This window comes from Sphaerodactylus townsendi, linkage group LG10 (genome assembly GCF_021028975.2).
Source record: "Sphaerodactylus townsendi isolate TG3544 linkage group LG10, MPM_Stown_v2.3, whole genome shotgun sequence".
Taxonomy (NCBI): domain Eukaryota; kingdom Metazoa; phylum Chordata; class Lepidosauria; order Squamata; family Sphaerodactylidae; genus Sphaerodactylus; species Sphaerodactylus townsendi.
In genome coordinates this window covers 11,913,730-11,929,340 of record NC_059434.1, presented here as the reverse complement: position 1 = coordinate 11,929,340, position 15,611 = coordinate 11,913,730, and the positions used below count along the sequence as shown (strand labels likewise).

Sequence of the window (15,611 nt, the reverse complement as noted above, 5' to 3'; positions counted from 1 at the left end):
GATATTCTCACCTCCACAGCTAGGCCTTTCCCAGAACAGTTTATTTTAATGCTGTCAATCAGATCTGGATAGGTGGTGACAGAAAAGAACTGTGTTTGAACTTTATGAAGAGGCACATGTGGCCATCATTTTGGGTCATTTTACCCCTGCACGAATTGTACTTCTTAAACAAGGCAAGCCCCTTGTCATCCATGATTAAAAAGAACAGCAATGGGTCCATGAAGAAAGAAAATTTTCCTCACAGGCATGAAGATCCGCAAAAGATGTTAGTTCTTTGCAGCGGGAGAAGAAGAACTGAGGGACAGCTGCTCTCCCCACTCTTTATCACATGATCGTTCGGGTGGGAAAGGCCAGCTCTGCCCTCGATGGGAGGGGGATAGGGCACTTAGCATTGCAGATCTTTCTGGAAAGCTTGTAAAAATCTCTCCGTATCAGGCCTGCGCACACTCAGACCCAATATGGGACAGCACACGAAGACCACCAGATGAATCTCTGTTACCCTGCCCCTCTTTAGCAAACACTTCAGGGCTTTTCCTTGCTCAGGAGATATTGGTAATTAAGGTAATTCTGGCTTCAGTCAGCTACTTTTTTTCTATTCATCAGAAAAAACAGCATTATTAATCAGGAGTTTGTTTACTTTGGATGGCAAAGCAAATATAGTAGTTGCATAAAGTATTAGGCAGCAATTCTTAGATATCTTTTAAAGCACCTCATACCTTGTTCTTAACAGGTTCTATTTTTGCTGGAGTTACAGAAATAAGTCTGACTGGATTTTCATCATTTTCACTGACGCCAATTTCTGATATGTCTGAGCTCTGCTCTCTGTTGGAGGAATCAACACAAGTCAGGATATATCTGCTTTTATTAGAAAGCCTTGTAAGATCTTCTTCCTATTTCAGTACAACTAGCTAATTAAATAAGGGAAAGATACACTGGAATTTGAAAATCCTAGTTCTAACAACTCCAAAATCTGGACATAGAACTCACGAATTAGCAATTTTATATATTTATGAGTTTTTTATTTAATAAAAACAAAGTAAGGCATATATAGTTCTCTCTTTTATCATTTCATCCTCACAACCATCTTGTAAAGTAGGGTAAGCTGAGAGAAATCAAATGGCCCAATACACAAAGTTGGTTCATACATGGCAAGTGGAGATTTGAACCCAAAGTTCCTCAGGTCTAGCCAAGTCCAACCACTACACCAGGGGTCTGCAACCTGCGGCTCTCCAGATGTTCATGGACTACAATTCCCATCAGCCTCTGTCAGCATGGCCAATTGGCCATGCTGGCAGGGGCTGATGGGAATTGTAGTCCATGAACATCTGGAGAGCTGCAGGTTGCAGACCCCTGCACTACACCATACTTTACTTACACCATAGTACAGCTGAGAATTAGATGCATTTCAGCTCAGCAAGTTCAAAAGGCTTGAATATATCCACTTCTGAGCCACTGTCGGTGCAGTTTTTCATTTCACAAACTCACCACTTCCACAACCACAGCAAATATAAAAACTGGAAGCAAAAGTTGTCTCTTGAATCATGTGTGGTTAGGACATTCCGTTGCACTTTACAGGTGCAAGCACTCAGTTTCTATAGCAACACTACACTATAGAATCCCTATAAACTTGAATAGGCCTTTAATCTATGAGTGTGGTCTGAGATTCTACAATCAGAGTGAAATATTTTTCTTGAGAAAAGTTTTCAATTGGCAATCCACCTTCCTATGCCTCCTTAGGAATAACTGCAATATAAAAAACATTCAAGGCATTACGTAATACAAAGTGTTGCATTGGTGGGCTTTCTGCACCCAAACAGTCACAAATGAATTGGAGAATATGCTTTTACTGCATTTTAAGCAGGCAGGCCCACTAAATTGGAGTAAATGCAGAGGTCATAGAAGACCATGTAGAGGTTTTGGTTCAAAATTAGGGTTTGGGATTAAGAATCAACTGATCAGTTCCCAATAAAGGACTGAGAATAATACTCCAACAAATTAGGTGCTCAACAGCGTGGCATCCAGAACATCCATCACTATGGAGCTGTTACTACAAGTCATGTAATAATCCATACTGCAGTGCAGTGGGCTGTGATTCAGTGGCAGAACAGCTGCTTGGCAAGTAGAAGGTCCTGGGCTCTATCACCAGGATCTCCAGTTAAAAGGAACAGATAGTAGGTGATGTGAAAGACCTCTGCCTGAGGCCTTGGGAACGCCATGGCTGATCAGAGTAGCCAACACTGACCTCGACAGACTGATGGTCTGATTCAGTATAAGGCACCTTTGTGTGTTCAAGTTATGTAGGCATTTAGAGAGTCAGCGTGGTGTAGTGGTTAAGAGCAGGTGCACTCTCATCTGGGGAACCAGGTTTGATTCCCCGCTCTGCCATTTGAACTGTGGAGGCTTATCGGGTGAACTAGAGTAGCTTGTGCACTCCAACACAGCTGGGTGACCTTGGACAAATCACAGTTCTTCAGAGCTCTCTTAGCCCCACCTACCTCACAGGGTGTTTGTTGTGAGGGGGGAAGGGAAAGGAGATTGTAAGCCCCTTTGAGTCTCCTTACAGGAGAGAAAGGGGGGATATAAATCCGAACACTTCTTCTTCTTATAAAAGTTTTCTATGTAATTCTGAACCATGCTCCAAAAGCATGGATCAAAAAATCCACACAATGGCACCATGTATAGATAGGGGAAATTTTTTCTCTACAAAACCAGAAGAAGCCCCAAATCTGAACAAATATTTGAATAAAAACACTGAGGGAAATATAAAACTCAAGCGGAAAAAAATCAGATTTTGTGATGCTATGTTGAGAGATCTCATCCATTTTGGGAATTGCCTAGCAACCCCAGTAGTGATGCTGCAGTATGTGAACGCAGCAGAAATACCAGGGAAGTGATAGTAGTTGGCAAGAAGAGGGACATTGAGAGAGGATGTCAGCATGGAAAGGAGAGGCAGAAGAGAAGGTGGGCAGCAGGAAGCACATACAGGGAAAAGGAGGTGTGGGTGGGTGGGTGGAAGAAGGGGAGGCAAAAGAAGGGAAGAGGCAGTACTAGGGGGCCGCACCATCTTCATAAGTGATTTGTGGATCTTCCCACTAGAACTTTGCCTAAGGCACATAATCTAGTGTAGTTAGGCGATTCACCAACATACCACTAAACAATTGTTTTCAAATAATCTAATGTGACCATAGAAAAATTATACTGCTCTAGCTGTATTTCCTGCAGAATTATTGGACAGCAAATCAAGCATTTTTCAAGATGCTGCAATTAGCTTTTTAAGCAAATCCTTGGAATGTTTACATACTTCTCTCTGGAATAAATAGACTATTCTGGCATTCAAAAGGATAAAACAATGATAATTATCCAGGCAATTATAATGAATGCACTACAAGAGAAAAGATGGCTTTTAAAATCTAAGCTATGCATACCTTGATCGGTTTCCTGCAGAAGAGTTCAGCTCTGAGTTTACGCTATTATTGCTTCCTGTTTCTGATCCTGCACTTCTAATATATGGTCTTCTTCCAGTTGCAGAAAGGGGTTTATTTACTGCACCCAACACACCAGCTGGTTTTGGCTAAAATACACAAAGTACGTTTATTTACGTGTGTACAGCTTCATTGTACAGTCTAACCATCTGATTTTATAACGCTTCTGGACAGTAGTGAAAAATAATCATTTTACAGTGAAATACAGTACTTGTTCATCAAAAGTAAATCCCAAATTCATGTGTGATTGCAGTCTCAGTACATAAACTTGCTCTGTTGACGTAATCTATTAAACACTTTCACCTGATACAATCAGACAGCAAAAGCCACCATTAATTACTGTAAACACCTGAGAATTCACAAGCTGTTGGAATAATTTGTGTCTTCGTGTGGTTAAACACGAGACACACATACGGTGCATTATAGCTCTATGAAGTACTGACCTTCAGACTTCATTCCGAGAACGGACAAGTGTGAAGATGTGTACACTATGCAACATCGTTATAATAAAGATTTAAATTGCACTTCGACATTCAGCATGGGAGCAGAAAAAGTACAAAAAGGTCATTCTAAAAGTGGCAGCCAATAATTACTAAGAAAACTTAGAAATTGTTTTCTCCTTACGATACTTTTGCACATTTAAAGTACAAACGAAAAAATTATTCCATCACTGCAAACTTCAGAAACAAAGACACAATAATCAACTTATGCAATTCCTTTCCCACCCAAAGATCTAAGTGCAGTCAACCATGGTGCAGCAGAAGTAAAAATGTAATTTCTGTGGGTGAAAATAGCTCTGGCTGGGCTGGGGAAGCAAGACACTGGGGAGCGATCCTACGTGTTGGGCTGAGAACTCAGCCTGACAAGCAAGATTGTACACTCTCCCTCCTCCTTGCTTCCTGAACATGTAAAGGGCAATCGGGCTGAGACAAGCAAGACCATGCTGCCTCCCTCTCACACCTTGCTTTTTATTTTTTCATTTGAAGGGGGGGACAGAACAGAACAAGGCAGGAACCAGGACCTCCACGGGGCAATGAACTAAAAATAAGACCCAGGAAGCAAATGTGGATGGATTTAGATTTCTACTTTGATCTTTGGGTAGAAAAGAATATAGGTCTGCACTGAAATCAAGGTGACTATATCAGTGCTAAAGGTTTTCTGGCAAAACATGGATAGGGAAATTTTCTGATTAAAATCAGAGTAAATAATTTAACTATTTAAATAGTGTCAGCAAAAGAAGGCAAATACACTATGAACATCTACTGGGGTTTGTCCATGACCCATTTCCCACATCTAGCCCATCTAACACAACTGATTTGTGTCCTTGGAAGCTATAAATGGAGACGATATTAAACTTTCCACCCAAGAATGCGTCATTTTGGGAAATGTTCTACCTCATATCACTGGTGGACGCATGTCTGATCAAATGTGCTGCACATAACACTTCTGACAAGATTAACAGTACCTTTCCTGTTAACAGAAGAACTCTGGTCTCTTCCGAAATATAATTCTTGTCATTGCAAAAATCCTGCAGGACAAAAAAAAACATTATTTATTTCTTCTTGTTAATTTCAATATCTCCAGGATTCAGTAAAAAGATTCGGAAAGTGTTTCAAGTCTTGGCACTAGTGCTACTAAACAGCAATTTCTAATAAATATAATTTTCATTCAAAAACAGGACCTAAGTGTGAAACTAGTTTGGGGAACCCAAGATGACTTTTCCCATTATTTCTCAAACGGATGCTGATTTTAAGAAGATGAATTTCAAATGCAGTCTGTGATGGGATATTGCATGGGATTTAAACATTCCGAGTGAATTGGGGAACAGGAGAATGCTCCAACAACACAAGCCTTTACTGGCATATAAAACAGGACAAAATTTTAAAACAAAACAAGGTTAAGAAATACAGTTAAAATTACTAATTTCCAGTATAAAATTTGCAACAGTTTCACAAAAGAGCACATCAGAGCTGTTCAGGAGATTGGGTATCTTATAACACTCATGCCACTGAGAACATTGCAAGAAAATGGAATTCATGTATTTCATGAGTATCTTATTGTATTTAGGGCATAGAAACAGAGAATGGTCAAGTGATTCAACCGTAGTCATATCACATGAACAAACTCTTTTAGAACGTTCCATATTCTTAAATCTTCCCTCCAGCAGAGCTGATGGCAGGACATTACATCTTGCAGTAGCCAAGGCTCTCCTCTGGGGACAGGAGAATGCTAAATCTCACTGAGACAGGGCAAGGTGTTTCATAAAGCTACAATGTCCTTTGGTGGGGGGAGGGTGCTAACCAAAATCGATAATGTTTGTCAGGCAATCATTACATGTTCAACATTTTTCTTAATTACAGACTTTAAGATAAGGGAAAAATGTTCCTGTTGAGCAGATGGCATTTCAACATCATAATGCCCTTTGAAAAGACTTGAGAGAAACTTCCAAACCATGAGATTACAAATAATTTCTTATCAGTCTCAGAAACCAAAAGACTCTCTGCATAGTCATTTCTCTCATGTATGGTCATGACTGGTTCAATCAATCAGAACTTTTACTGTATAGCTGAGCAGTGTGGCTTTGATGATGAACTAGAAAAAGCAAGGGCTGCTGGAAGGGTAGTCCTCAGCTATCCAGGAGAGCGCATATTTCAGCTCCTCCCAGAGGAGCAAGGACCCTATAAGAAGCCAATATGCTTCTTCCTATCAGGATTAGGACCCTGTGGTGAACTCTGAAGAACTTCCTGTCTGGAAATACAGGACAAGCTCTGTCAAGCCACAGCTGAGCCAGAAGAGCCCAGCTGCAAAGTGTGTGTGTGTGTGTGTGTGTGTGGGCGGTAGGGGGGAATCTGAGAAAAGAGAGCTGTTTGCAAAGTTAGGGGAGTGTGTGGGGGGCAGAGGAGAATCTGAGAAAGAACAGTCCATTTGCAAAGTTAGGAAAGTCTGACTGGGGAGGGGGTGGGAGAAACTTTAAGTAAGCTTTTTTCCACCAAATAATTAGGCTAGGTTTTCGTTATATGTGGTAAATTGCAGGGCTAATCAGGGAGGAAAAGCGGCAGAGGTAGGCCCCCTTGGTGGGCGCCATTAACCCACCAATAGTTTTCTAAAGCCTGATGTATTTTCGAAGGCTTTCGTATTGTATTTGTTCATACAGTGGAATTTATTGCTAGTTACTAATATTTTTAAAGGTACATGTTCAGGTAAATAAATCTCTCAAACAATTTCTGGGACAACATTTTGCTAGCAAGAACAGGAACAGATGTTGAAAAAGCTCAAGCCAAACGCCTTTCCTATAAGATTAGTTTTACTCAGAGCAAAAAATGGCTTCTTATTCGTTAGGCTGGACGATGAGTTTTCCTGCTAGCAATGGAGTAGAAGGGCAGTAATTCAAGCTGCTGATTTTTTTAAAAAGCTGGACTGCAGTCTAATTAAGATAAGCTGAACATCCTGTGCAGTTTCTGCAATTCGAAGGTTCAACACATGCTCATTCAGATTTGATGTTTTTAAAATAAATGACAGATAAAGATCCAATAGACTCAAACCCCCCTCCCCCTCCCCAGCAAAATGACTGCAAATAAGTTTATAGCATTCTTCTTTCATTCGAGAGAAGAGAATAAAACTTTGGAATAATTATCTAATTGAATCATTTAGTTAATAAAAACCAAGAGACGCAATCTCTTTGAATCTTGCTACACTTAAAGTTTTACCAAACTAGAAAATCCAGTCTCAGATTGTTTTCCATTACCTTCCTGAAATGGAAACTTAATGAAATTACCTTTTCAGGTTGTGTAAAAAATTTGGTTGGCAATACAGGATCCTTTGGAATCTCTGCATTACATAATGCACTTTTGCTGTTGATTACACACAGGGCCACATCACAGACAGTGTAGAGTTTCTGAAGGAAAGAGAGATAATGGTACTTATGGAGGTTAATTTGCACTTTAAAAGAGAGCAAACTGTGTTGAAACATTAGCACACAATTCTTTAGACTTCTTGTGTGCATAAATAAATACTCACGTAGGTCATGATACATATCTTGGTTTATAAGAAATATTAAAATCCTGAATAATATGCTGTACAAAAAGGCTAGATGGCTACTGAAGATCTGTTTCCTACTTTCATGTTATGCCTAGTACACTACTCCTTATCTATGGAAAAATTAACACTGCTTCCTGGCAACTATACTCTGCTAAAATATGGCAACTATACTCTGCTAGAAGTATGAGATTGCTAACATGAAATGCTTATAAATAAAGTTGTCTTCTAAAGTTGAATGCTTGCTTTGAAGTGTTTTACATCTTTTCAACGCCTGACTTCAAAACCCTTCCACCGCATTTCTTACCTCGTTAACCTTTGGCTCATCTGGAGACTGTGCATCCCGCGTAAGTCTGATGCTCTCAGTCATCTTTTTCATGAAGGCATGGCTGTTGTTTTCGTTCTTTGTCATTAAGACTTCCAGCATGAACCATAGGCACCTAATTGAACACAAGCACCCAAACATCAGAATTCATTTGCAACCCTGACTCGAACATAAGAACAAGTCAGCTGGATCAGACCAGAGTCCATCTAGTCCAGCTCTCTGCTACTCGCAGTGGCCCACCAGGTGCCTTTGGGAGCTCACCTGCAGGATGTGAAAGCAATGGCCTTCAGCGGCTGTTGCTCCCGAGCACCTGGACTGTTCAGGCATTTGCAATCTCAGATCAAAGAGTATCAAGATTGGTAGCCATAAATCGACTTCTCCTCCATAAATCTGTCCAAGCCCCTTTTAAAGCTATCCAGGTTAGTGGCCATCACCACCTCCTGTGGCAGCATACTCCTTCTGCTATCAGAAAGCATTCTTTGAGCTCTAAGCCAGGGGTTCCCCACATGATGTTTGTGGGTGTGGTGGTGCCCACCAACACCTTCTGTTGCACCCACCAAGTGTTTTTAGATAGTGGGTGGGCCCAAGTTGGGCTTTTTTCCCAGCAAGGGTTTCTGATTAGCTATGCAGATTTTTAAAAATGTTGAACTGGCACAGGGGTCTGCAATCTGCGACTCTCCAGATGTTCATGGACTACAATTCCCATCAGCCATGGTGGCAGGGGCTGGTGGGAATTGGCTATGGTGGCAGGAGCTGATGGGAATTGTAGTCTATGAACATCTGGAGAGCTGCAGGTTGCAGATCTCTGGCAGATGCTGGCAGCACAAGGATCTTCAAAGCGTGACTGAACTTAAGCTGTGGCAGCTCTTTTGTAGTTGATTTCACTTCTTGCAGCAACCATTTTGTGACTGTGTTCACCAGGCCATGTCAGAATTCAAAATGTGGTTCCTCAGGCTCAAAAAGATTGGGGACCCCTGCTCTTAAAAATTGAATTTTTCTATTAAGGGGAAATGGAGGAAGCCAAAGAAAGCATACCTCAGTAGTAAAGAGAGAAAACAGAAGGAATTAACTGCAAAGAAAGTGTTTGGCCAGAAGAAAATATGGCCTAAAAGTTTAGAAAGGAGAGGTTTGCAAGAAGTAGGACTATCCTAAATTAGAAAAGGCTGGTATGAAAGTAAAAAGGTCCTCCATTTAGGCCCCTTTCACACATGCAGAATAATGCACTTTCAATGCCCTTTGCAGCTGTGCGGAATAGCAAAATCCACTTGCAAACAATTGTGAAAGTGGACTGAAAGTGAATTATTCTGCATGTGCAGAAGGGACCTTAGTGATGACTTCTCCTGATATTTAGGCTTTTGGGTTAAGTAAAAGTGAAGTCACTCTTGCAATTGAGTGCTCACTCTTGTTAATATACAGTTTTCAGAAGTTAATTCCCACCTAGAGAACACCCTGAAGAGATCTGATACAGCTTTATTATTGAAGGCAGGCAGGTCAGCCCTTGGAAGAACACTACTCAGTAATTATATATAGAAACCTTGGTGTTCTGAACAGGAAGAGTGCTGCAAAACACGAACGCACAAGGGATAGGTAGGAAGACACCGGATAAATGCTCTGATTGATTACAGAGACATTCCTAACATAATGCATGTTTCACATCAAAACATCAGTGAAAGATCCAAAGACCCATTTTTCTTACTAGCCAAATAAAGAGCAACACATACTCTTTGATATCACGAAGCTGATCAACATCTTGAGGTTTTGTGAAATCTGGATCATGAGCCAGCAAGTGAATCATATATGGTACCACATATTCAGGCAGCAGAGATAAAAGCTTTTCTGAAACAAGGCACAAGAGCTATATAAGCAACCGATGTATCACAAATATACGACATACTGAACATCAAAAGGTTGGTTCAAAAGGAAAGGAATTTTGTACTCATACACCACTTGCCATTCCCCTTCATGCGCTTTGAGTTGATTAGTTATTTCCTGTTTCAAGTAAATCAGTTCACCATTTTAGCTGAATGGAACTGGCAAACTATGATTTACACTCTTCATCTGGGCTAACAGACTAACTTCAAGTCATGGACTAGCAAGGGCTGTTCTAGTTTGGAGGACAGTACAAGCTACAGCTTACTAGTTCAGATTTTTTATTTTACTCTACCTTTCCATGCTCCACCTTTCTGGGCAATAGGGACCTTCAGCAAATTACACCATTCTTCTTGCTTCCCTTTTGCCCTCACAACCACCCTGTAGCATGGGGTAGCGGTTAAGAGCTGTCGACTCTAATTTAGGGAACCAGGTTTGATTCCTCATCCCTTACCATGAGCAGTGGACTTTTATCTAATGAACTGGTTTTGTTTCCCCACTCCTACTCATGAAGTCTGCTGAGTGACCTTGGGCTAGTCCCAGTTCTCTCAGAACTCTCTCAGAGCCCACCAGTCTCCCAAGGTGTCTGTTGTGGGGAGATGACGGAAAAGGAGTTTGTAAGCTGGCTTGCGTCTCCTTACAGGAGTGAAAGGCAGGGTATAAATCCAAACCCTATTTTTATTTGGGTTATGTTGTAGGTCTGACTGGCCCAAGGTCACCCAGCAAGCTTCCAGAGCAAAGTGGGTTTTTGAACCTGGATCTCAGGGTAAAACTATGTTGTTGTCTAACAAGAACTAACCAGTTCTGAGTATTCGGGAGCGGCTCTTTCCTGTCGTACTAAGTACATGCAAACTGACCCAGAAACTTCACAATTTTGCTATTGCAGAAGCAGGCAATACAGTTATCACCTATTTTAAGAAACACCCTACAAAATGAACTCGTTATTTTTCGTAGAACTGCTTCCAAAAACACACATACCCACACACAGAAAGAGAGAGTGCCCACAGTAGTATTTGAAATAAAAATATCATGAGAGAGAACTGCCAGGAAAGTTTACTAACCATTGGCCATAGGATTCTGCTTAATGTACTCTCGCCGTATACTTATATTTTTTAGCAAGCACTGTCTTGCATGTGCTCTCCTTTCCTTTACAGGGTCTTTGGCACACAATGCAAAAATTGCCATGTACTCCAATGGGAGCAGTAATTTTACCAGTGCTTTATGTAGCTTCTGAGCAAATATCTGCCTCACCTGGTAACATTCATCCTGTAAGAGTAAAAACAGAACGGTTAAAAACGTGAAATGGAGCAATTAAAATCTGCTATCAAAAGGAACTGTAAAAACGCACTTCAAAATATGTTTTACACGGAGTGGAAAAATTTGTAATGCTCAAGGACAGGCACAAGACGAATGGTGCATCACAAGAAAGGGGAAATAACACGTTTTCCTGAATACAGATTAGTGGCTGGGAATGTGTGCTGCTTTAATTAACTGTCCGCTGCAACCCTTCAAGGGGTGGTTACTTACATTAATGACCAATGCACAGAGCTGGAACTGCTCTGGGGTTATAATTTCATGGTAACAAGGCTCCTGTGCAAGCTTCATTATGGCACTGCCAGCAGCCAATCGTAGGCGGGACATATCAGACTTGCTGCATGCAAAAGAAAACAGATTACCCTCTCTCAGAAGTCACGGTTGTGTTTAAAGATGTGCAAACAGCGCAAAAGTTCTAGAACATGTTTCTACTTGAGCAGGTAACACTGGGGCCCCAAAACCCATTTTTTAAAAAACTAACATTTGAGAAGGTTCCTTAACAGTTTGGCTTCCTCACTAGATTTATTAACGTTGTTTACTTTCTTTATGCCCCAACCTTTCTCCCCAGCTCACATCATTTCCTTCTCTTCCAATTTATACTCACAACAAACCCTGCGAGGTAGACAGATCGGGCTGAGAGGGTGACTGGCCCTAGATCATCTAGCAAGCTTCCTTAGCAGAAGTGGGGATTTGAACCTGGGTCTCTCAGATCCCAATCCCAGACTCTATCCACTATGCCACAGTGGCAGAGATCTGTGTGGTAAAAGCCCGACCCTTAGCATACAGGTAGAGGTATATGTTCATGGGTAGGATCCTCCTGGGGTAAAGGTAAAGCAGTCTCCTTGCAAGGGCACCTATTCAATGATGAGGGCTAATCTTCATGCAAGACCAATTTTGTCACAGCATCATATACCTCTCAAAAAAAAAACTGACCATGATCCTCAATACTGCACTGAAAAGGGACAGATCCAAGCCCTGAGATCTGGTAAGCTCAAAGGTGCCATAGCAGATGCCAGTGGCACAACCATGCCTGTTAGAAGCAAACTACATGGCTTTGGCACAGCTTCTATTTGCTTTCTGTTCAGCAAATACTTCTCCTCAGATGGTGGTATCTATCCAGCGTAACAGTGGTTAAGAATTTATACTTAAGACACAACTATCTATATCTGGGAGGAAATGAAATCAAGCCCTTTCTGCATAACTTCGGCTTGCTCAACCATTCCCCCTCCCTAGTCTCAAAAAACCAGTGAGTACTTTGAAAGGTGTAAACCACACAACTTTTTAAGTAAAGCCCCCAAAGTGGTTAAAATGCTCTATCTTTTCTGAATATATTTTTACAGGTTAGGCAATGCCACAACTTTCCTCTTACTAATGACAAATGATGAGAAAGGAAGCAATATTCCCAGTCAATATTATTTGCTATAAAAGGGCTTGGAATGCCAAAATATTATTGGCATTCCAAATCCCCGACATTTGGTCATAGATGAAACTGTCATTCATAACTCCTCACCTAAAGAGCCTCTAGCATATTGAGGCCTTAATCCAGAGATGATGACACATTAGTTTGCAATCTGGGCAGCCTTTTCCCCTTCCCCCTGCAATCGGATAGGCGAGGCACACCCCTAGCCTCACTGTATTTGATGCAAGTAGTAGGCACAATATGAAACATCTTGCAACTAGATGCCCCTTCAATACACACAAAGTGCTCCAGAACCAGCAAAAGAAATCCAAGAGGGGATCCTCTTAGCTGGATTGCAGTGTAAGCATGAAAGTCTTCTGGAAAAAAACAGTGCTGTAAAACTAATTATAGTTAAAACTGACACGTAGTCATAAGGAATGGATTTAAAAAGTCTGACAAACTGTGAAAATGGCTAACTGAATGCGGGTATCCGAAGGATGGAAGACTGAACTGATATCTGCTATTTGTCAGTCTTTAGGAAATAATCTGATTGACATTTGTAATCAGTAGCATTTATCATCAATAAGGCCCCTTCCGCACATGCGAAATAATGCACTTTCAATCCACTCTCACAATTGTTTGCAAGTGGATTTTGCTATTCCGCACATGAAAATCCAGCTGCAAGCAAAGTGCATTGAAAGTGGATTGAAACTGCAATATTCTGGGCCTCGGTTTTGTAGCCCTAAGTTTAAGCTTTTATAATGCATCTTATTGCAATATGAAAAAAATAAAACTCCAAGACAAACCAAAGACAACCTTGAATGAGTTTTACCTGATTCTCTTTTGTTCTGTCAAGTCACCCTCACTGACCAACATAGCTGATAATAACCGGAGAGTTGAATTTGCAGATTTTGACTGGTTATTTTTCATACCCAACAACCAGCGTACCAGCAGTTTAATTGCTTGAACCTATTAACCAATGAATAGGTCACCAGATCAGTTACATATTGTTTGAGAGTTTATGTACATAAATTTTAGCAACTGAATGACGAGAATATTAATTTCTAATCAATTTTGGAACAGGAAAGCCAGATGAATTACACAAAGTATTGTGGCCGGGGGAGAGAATAACGTTTTTGCAATATACTTTCTCATATTTCAGTTCTGTAGCAGTTGTGCATCTATCCAAATATTCATTCATAGGAAAAAACTAATGAAAAATTATGAATTCAAAGGTCTGGTAGAGATCCTTTTAACACTTAGTTTTAAAAAACAGCTGCAGGAGCAGCTGTTTGAAGTTTAGGATATCAATGCATTTTATTTTTTAAAATAACAATATGTAAAGTTTAACAAAAACAGTGATTAAAACTAGACAGCTCTAGTTCCAAGAAAAGGCTGAGACATGTCGTAGTTGAACGAGCAGATATAGCAAACTTGGGCAAAAATCTTGACAGCATTTAATGTAAATTTGACCACTATGAATATAGAAAGCAATCTATTTTTCTGTTTGGGAAAAGGAACTGCACTCAGACATCATGAAAACAAGTTTAGAAGTCTTGCATGTGCTCTTTTTTCCACACTGCATCCAGTTTGGAATGAAACACAACTTTCTTATGCTCTTCAAATCAGGCTCCCCAACAAACTGCAGTTTAGTTGTGGGTTTTCCAGGCTGTGTGGCCATGGTCTGGTGGATCTTGTTCCTAACATTTCACCTGCATCTGTGACTGGCATCTTCAGAGGTGTATCACAGAGACTTCTCTTTGTGATACACCTCTGAAGATACCGGCCCCAGATGCAGGTGAAATGTTAGGAACAAGATCTACCAGACCATGGCCACACAGCCCGGAAAACCCACAACAACCAGTTGAATCTGGCCGTGAAAGCCTTCGACAATAAACTGCGGTTTGTTTCCTCCCAGTCAACCAGGATTATAAACTACAATTTAATCTGGGTTTAGAATCCTGGTTTGCAAACAAGAATCAAACCACAGTTTAATAAAATTACCAATACAGAAGTCACAACAAATTGTGCCTCCTCAAAGATGGAAAGTCTTCAGCCTACAAACTGCACAAGACAGGAGGTAAGATGAAGGACTTCCAAGACTCTTTGATCAACTGAATTCAGCCACTGAACTCCTTCATTGCAGCTCAACTTCTGTGAAGACTGCAATGCTAAGAGAGATCAAAACCAGACTGCTTCCCTTGATAGTGAAAAGCCTTAATACTATTATATAATTCTCGAGAGAAATCTCTATATGTCACACATAAAAGAAAAATTAACCTACCTTTGCTAGAACCTCTGGAGAAACCTCGTCATCTGGGGACCACAATTTCCCATTTTTCTCACCTGTAGACTGCAAATATTTATTCAAGATTGAAAGCTGACTCAAGTGGAAAATTAACGTCTTGATTTAGAAGAGATTTTTAATTTACTTTGCCTTCCCACAGGTTCCTAATAGTATCAGATATTTATATAAAAGTCTTCATTTTCACCACATAATTTCAGCTTTTATTATATCAAACCTTACCCTGTCATTCATCAGGAGATCTTTGACGATGAAATTTGCCACTACAGACTTCATCGGTGATGCAAACTGGTCTGGCGCTAACATGGAAATGTGACCCAAAGAAACTAATGGAGTTATCAGTTGTTCTGGAACATCAGCATTCAAGCTTCTGCTTAGAGGCTAGGAGGAAAAAAGCATTAATAAATTCTACTGTGCTAATATTAACAAGCGTATACTTCTAAATAAATCTTTTACAAAATATCAGTTTCAAGACCCAAAATGCAATACAGGCCTACCTTACTAAATTCTTTGAGACTTAATGAAACATATTAGTTTGGCCTGGAAATTAAACAGTTTGGACACTACATATCTAGGTGAGTATACCTCTCTGACCACTGATCTATCTTCAGAATGCCCCACTCTTTATTACTACACCTTTAATGTCCCTCAAAATCCAAGCATCTTTTGGAAGTCCTCCAAAACTTTTTTTTAAGTTGACTATGTTTGAGACAATTATGTCTTAGACATATAACTGAGAAATATTTTACCAGGGATCTGATGCAACATTACACATTGCCTTTCAATCTAATGTAAGCTCAGGAATAATTTAACTTGCCTGAAAAATTTTTTCTTTCTGTGGCAGGAAAACTAGCCATAAAAATAACAGCAGTTGGGATCCAA

General features: G+C 40.4%; 1 protein-coding gene across 3 annotated transcripts in view; it reads right to left on the bottom strand.

Annotated features, from left to right (window-relative positions):
* PDS5A (PDS5 cohesin associated factor A) overlaps window positions 1–15,611 on the bottom strand; it is a 77,495-nt gene that overhangs the window by 6,501 nt on the left and 55,383 nt on the right. For all 3 annotated transcript variants that reach the window (XM_048509266.1, XM_048509268.1, XM_048509267.1), the window contains exons 21-31: window positions 14,952–15,110; window positions 14,709–14,777; window positions 13,257–13,393; window positions 11,239–11,362; window positions 10,773–10,977; window positions 9,564–9,678; window positions 7,825–7,957; window positions 7,258–7,377; window positions 4,948–5,010; window positions 3,426–3,571; window positions 717–822 (exon numbers count right to left, since the gene is read on the bottom strand). In XM_048509266.1, coding sequence (XP_048365223.1) covers window positions 717–822; window positions 3,426–3,571; window positions 4,948–5,010; window positions 7,258–7,377; window positions 7,825–7,957; window positions 9,564–9,678; window positions 10,773–10,977; window positions 11,239–11,362; window positions 13,257–13,393; window positions 14,709–14,777; window positions 14,952–15,110 — 1,377 coding nt within the window. The remainder of the gene's footprint in view (window positions 1–716; window positions 823–3,425; window positions 3,572–4,947; window positions 5,011–7,257; window positions 7,378–7,824; window positions 7,958–9,563; window positions 9,679–10,772; window positions 10,978–11,238; window positions 11,363–13,256; window positions 13,394–14,708; window positions 14,778–14,951; window positions 15,111–15,611) is intronic.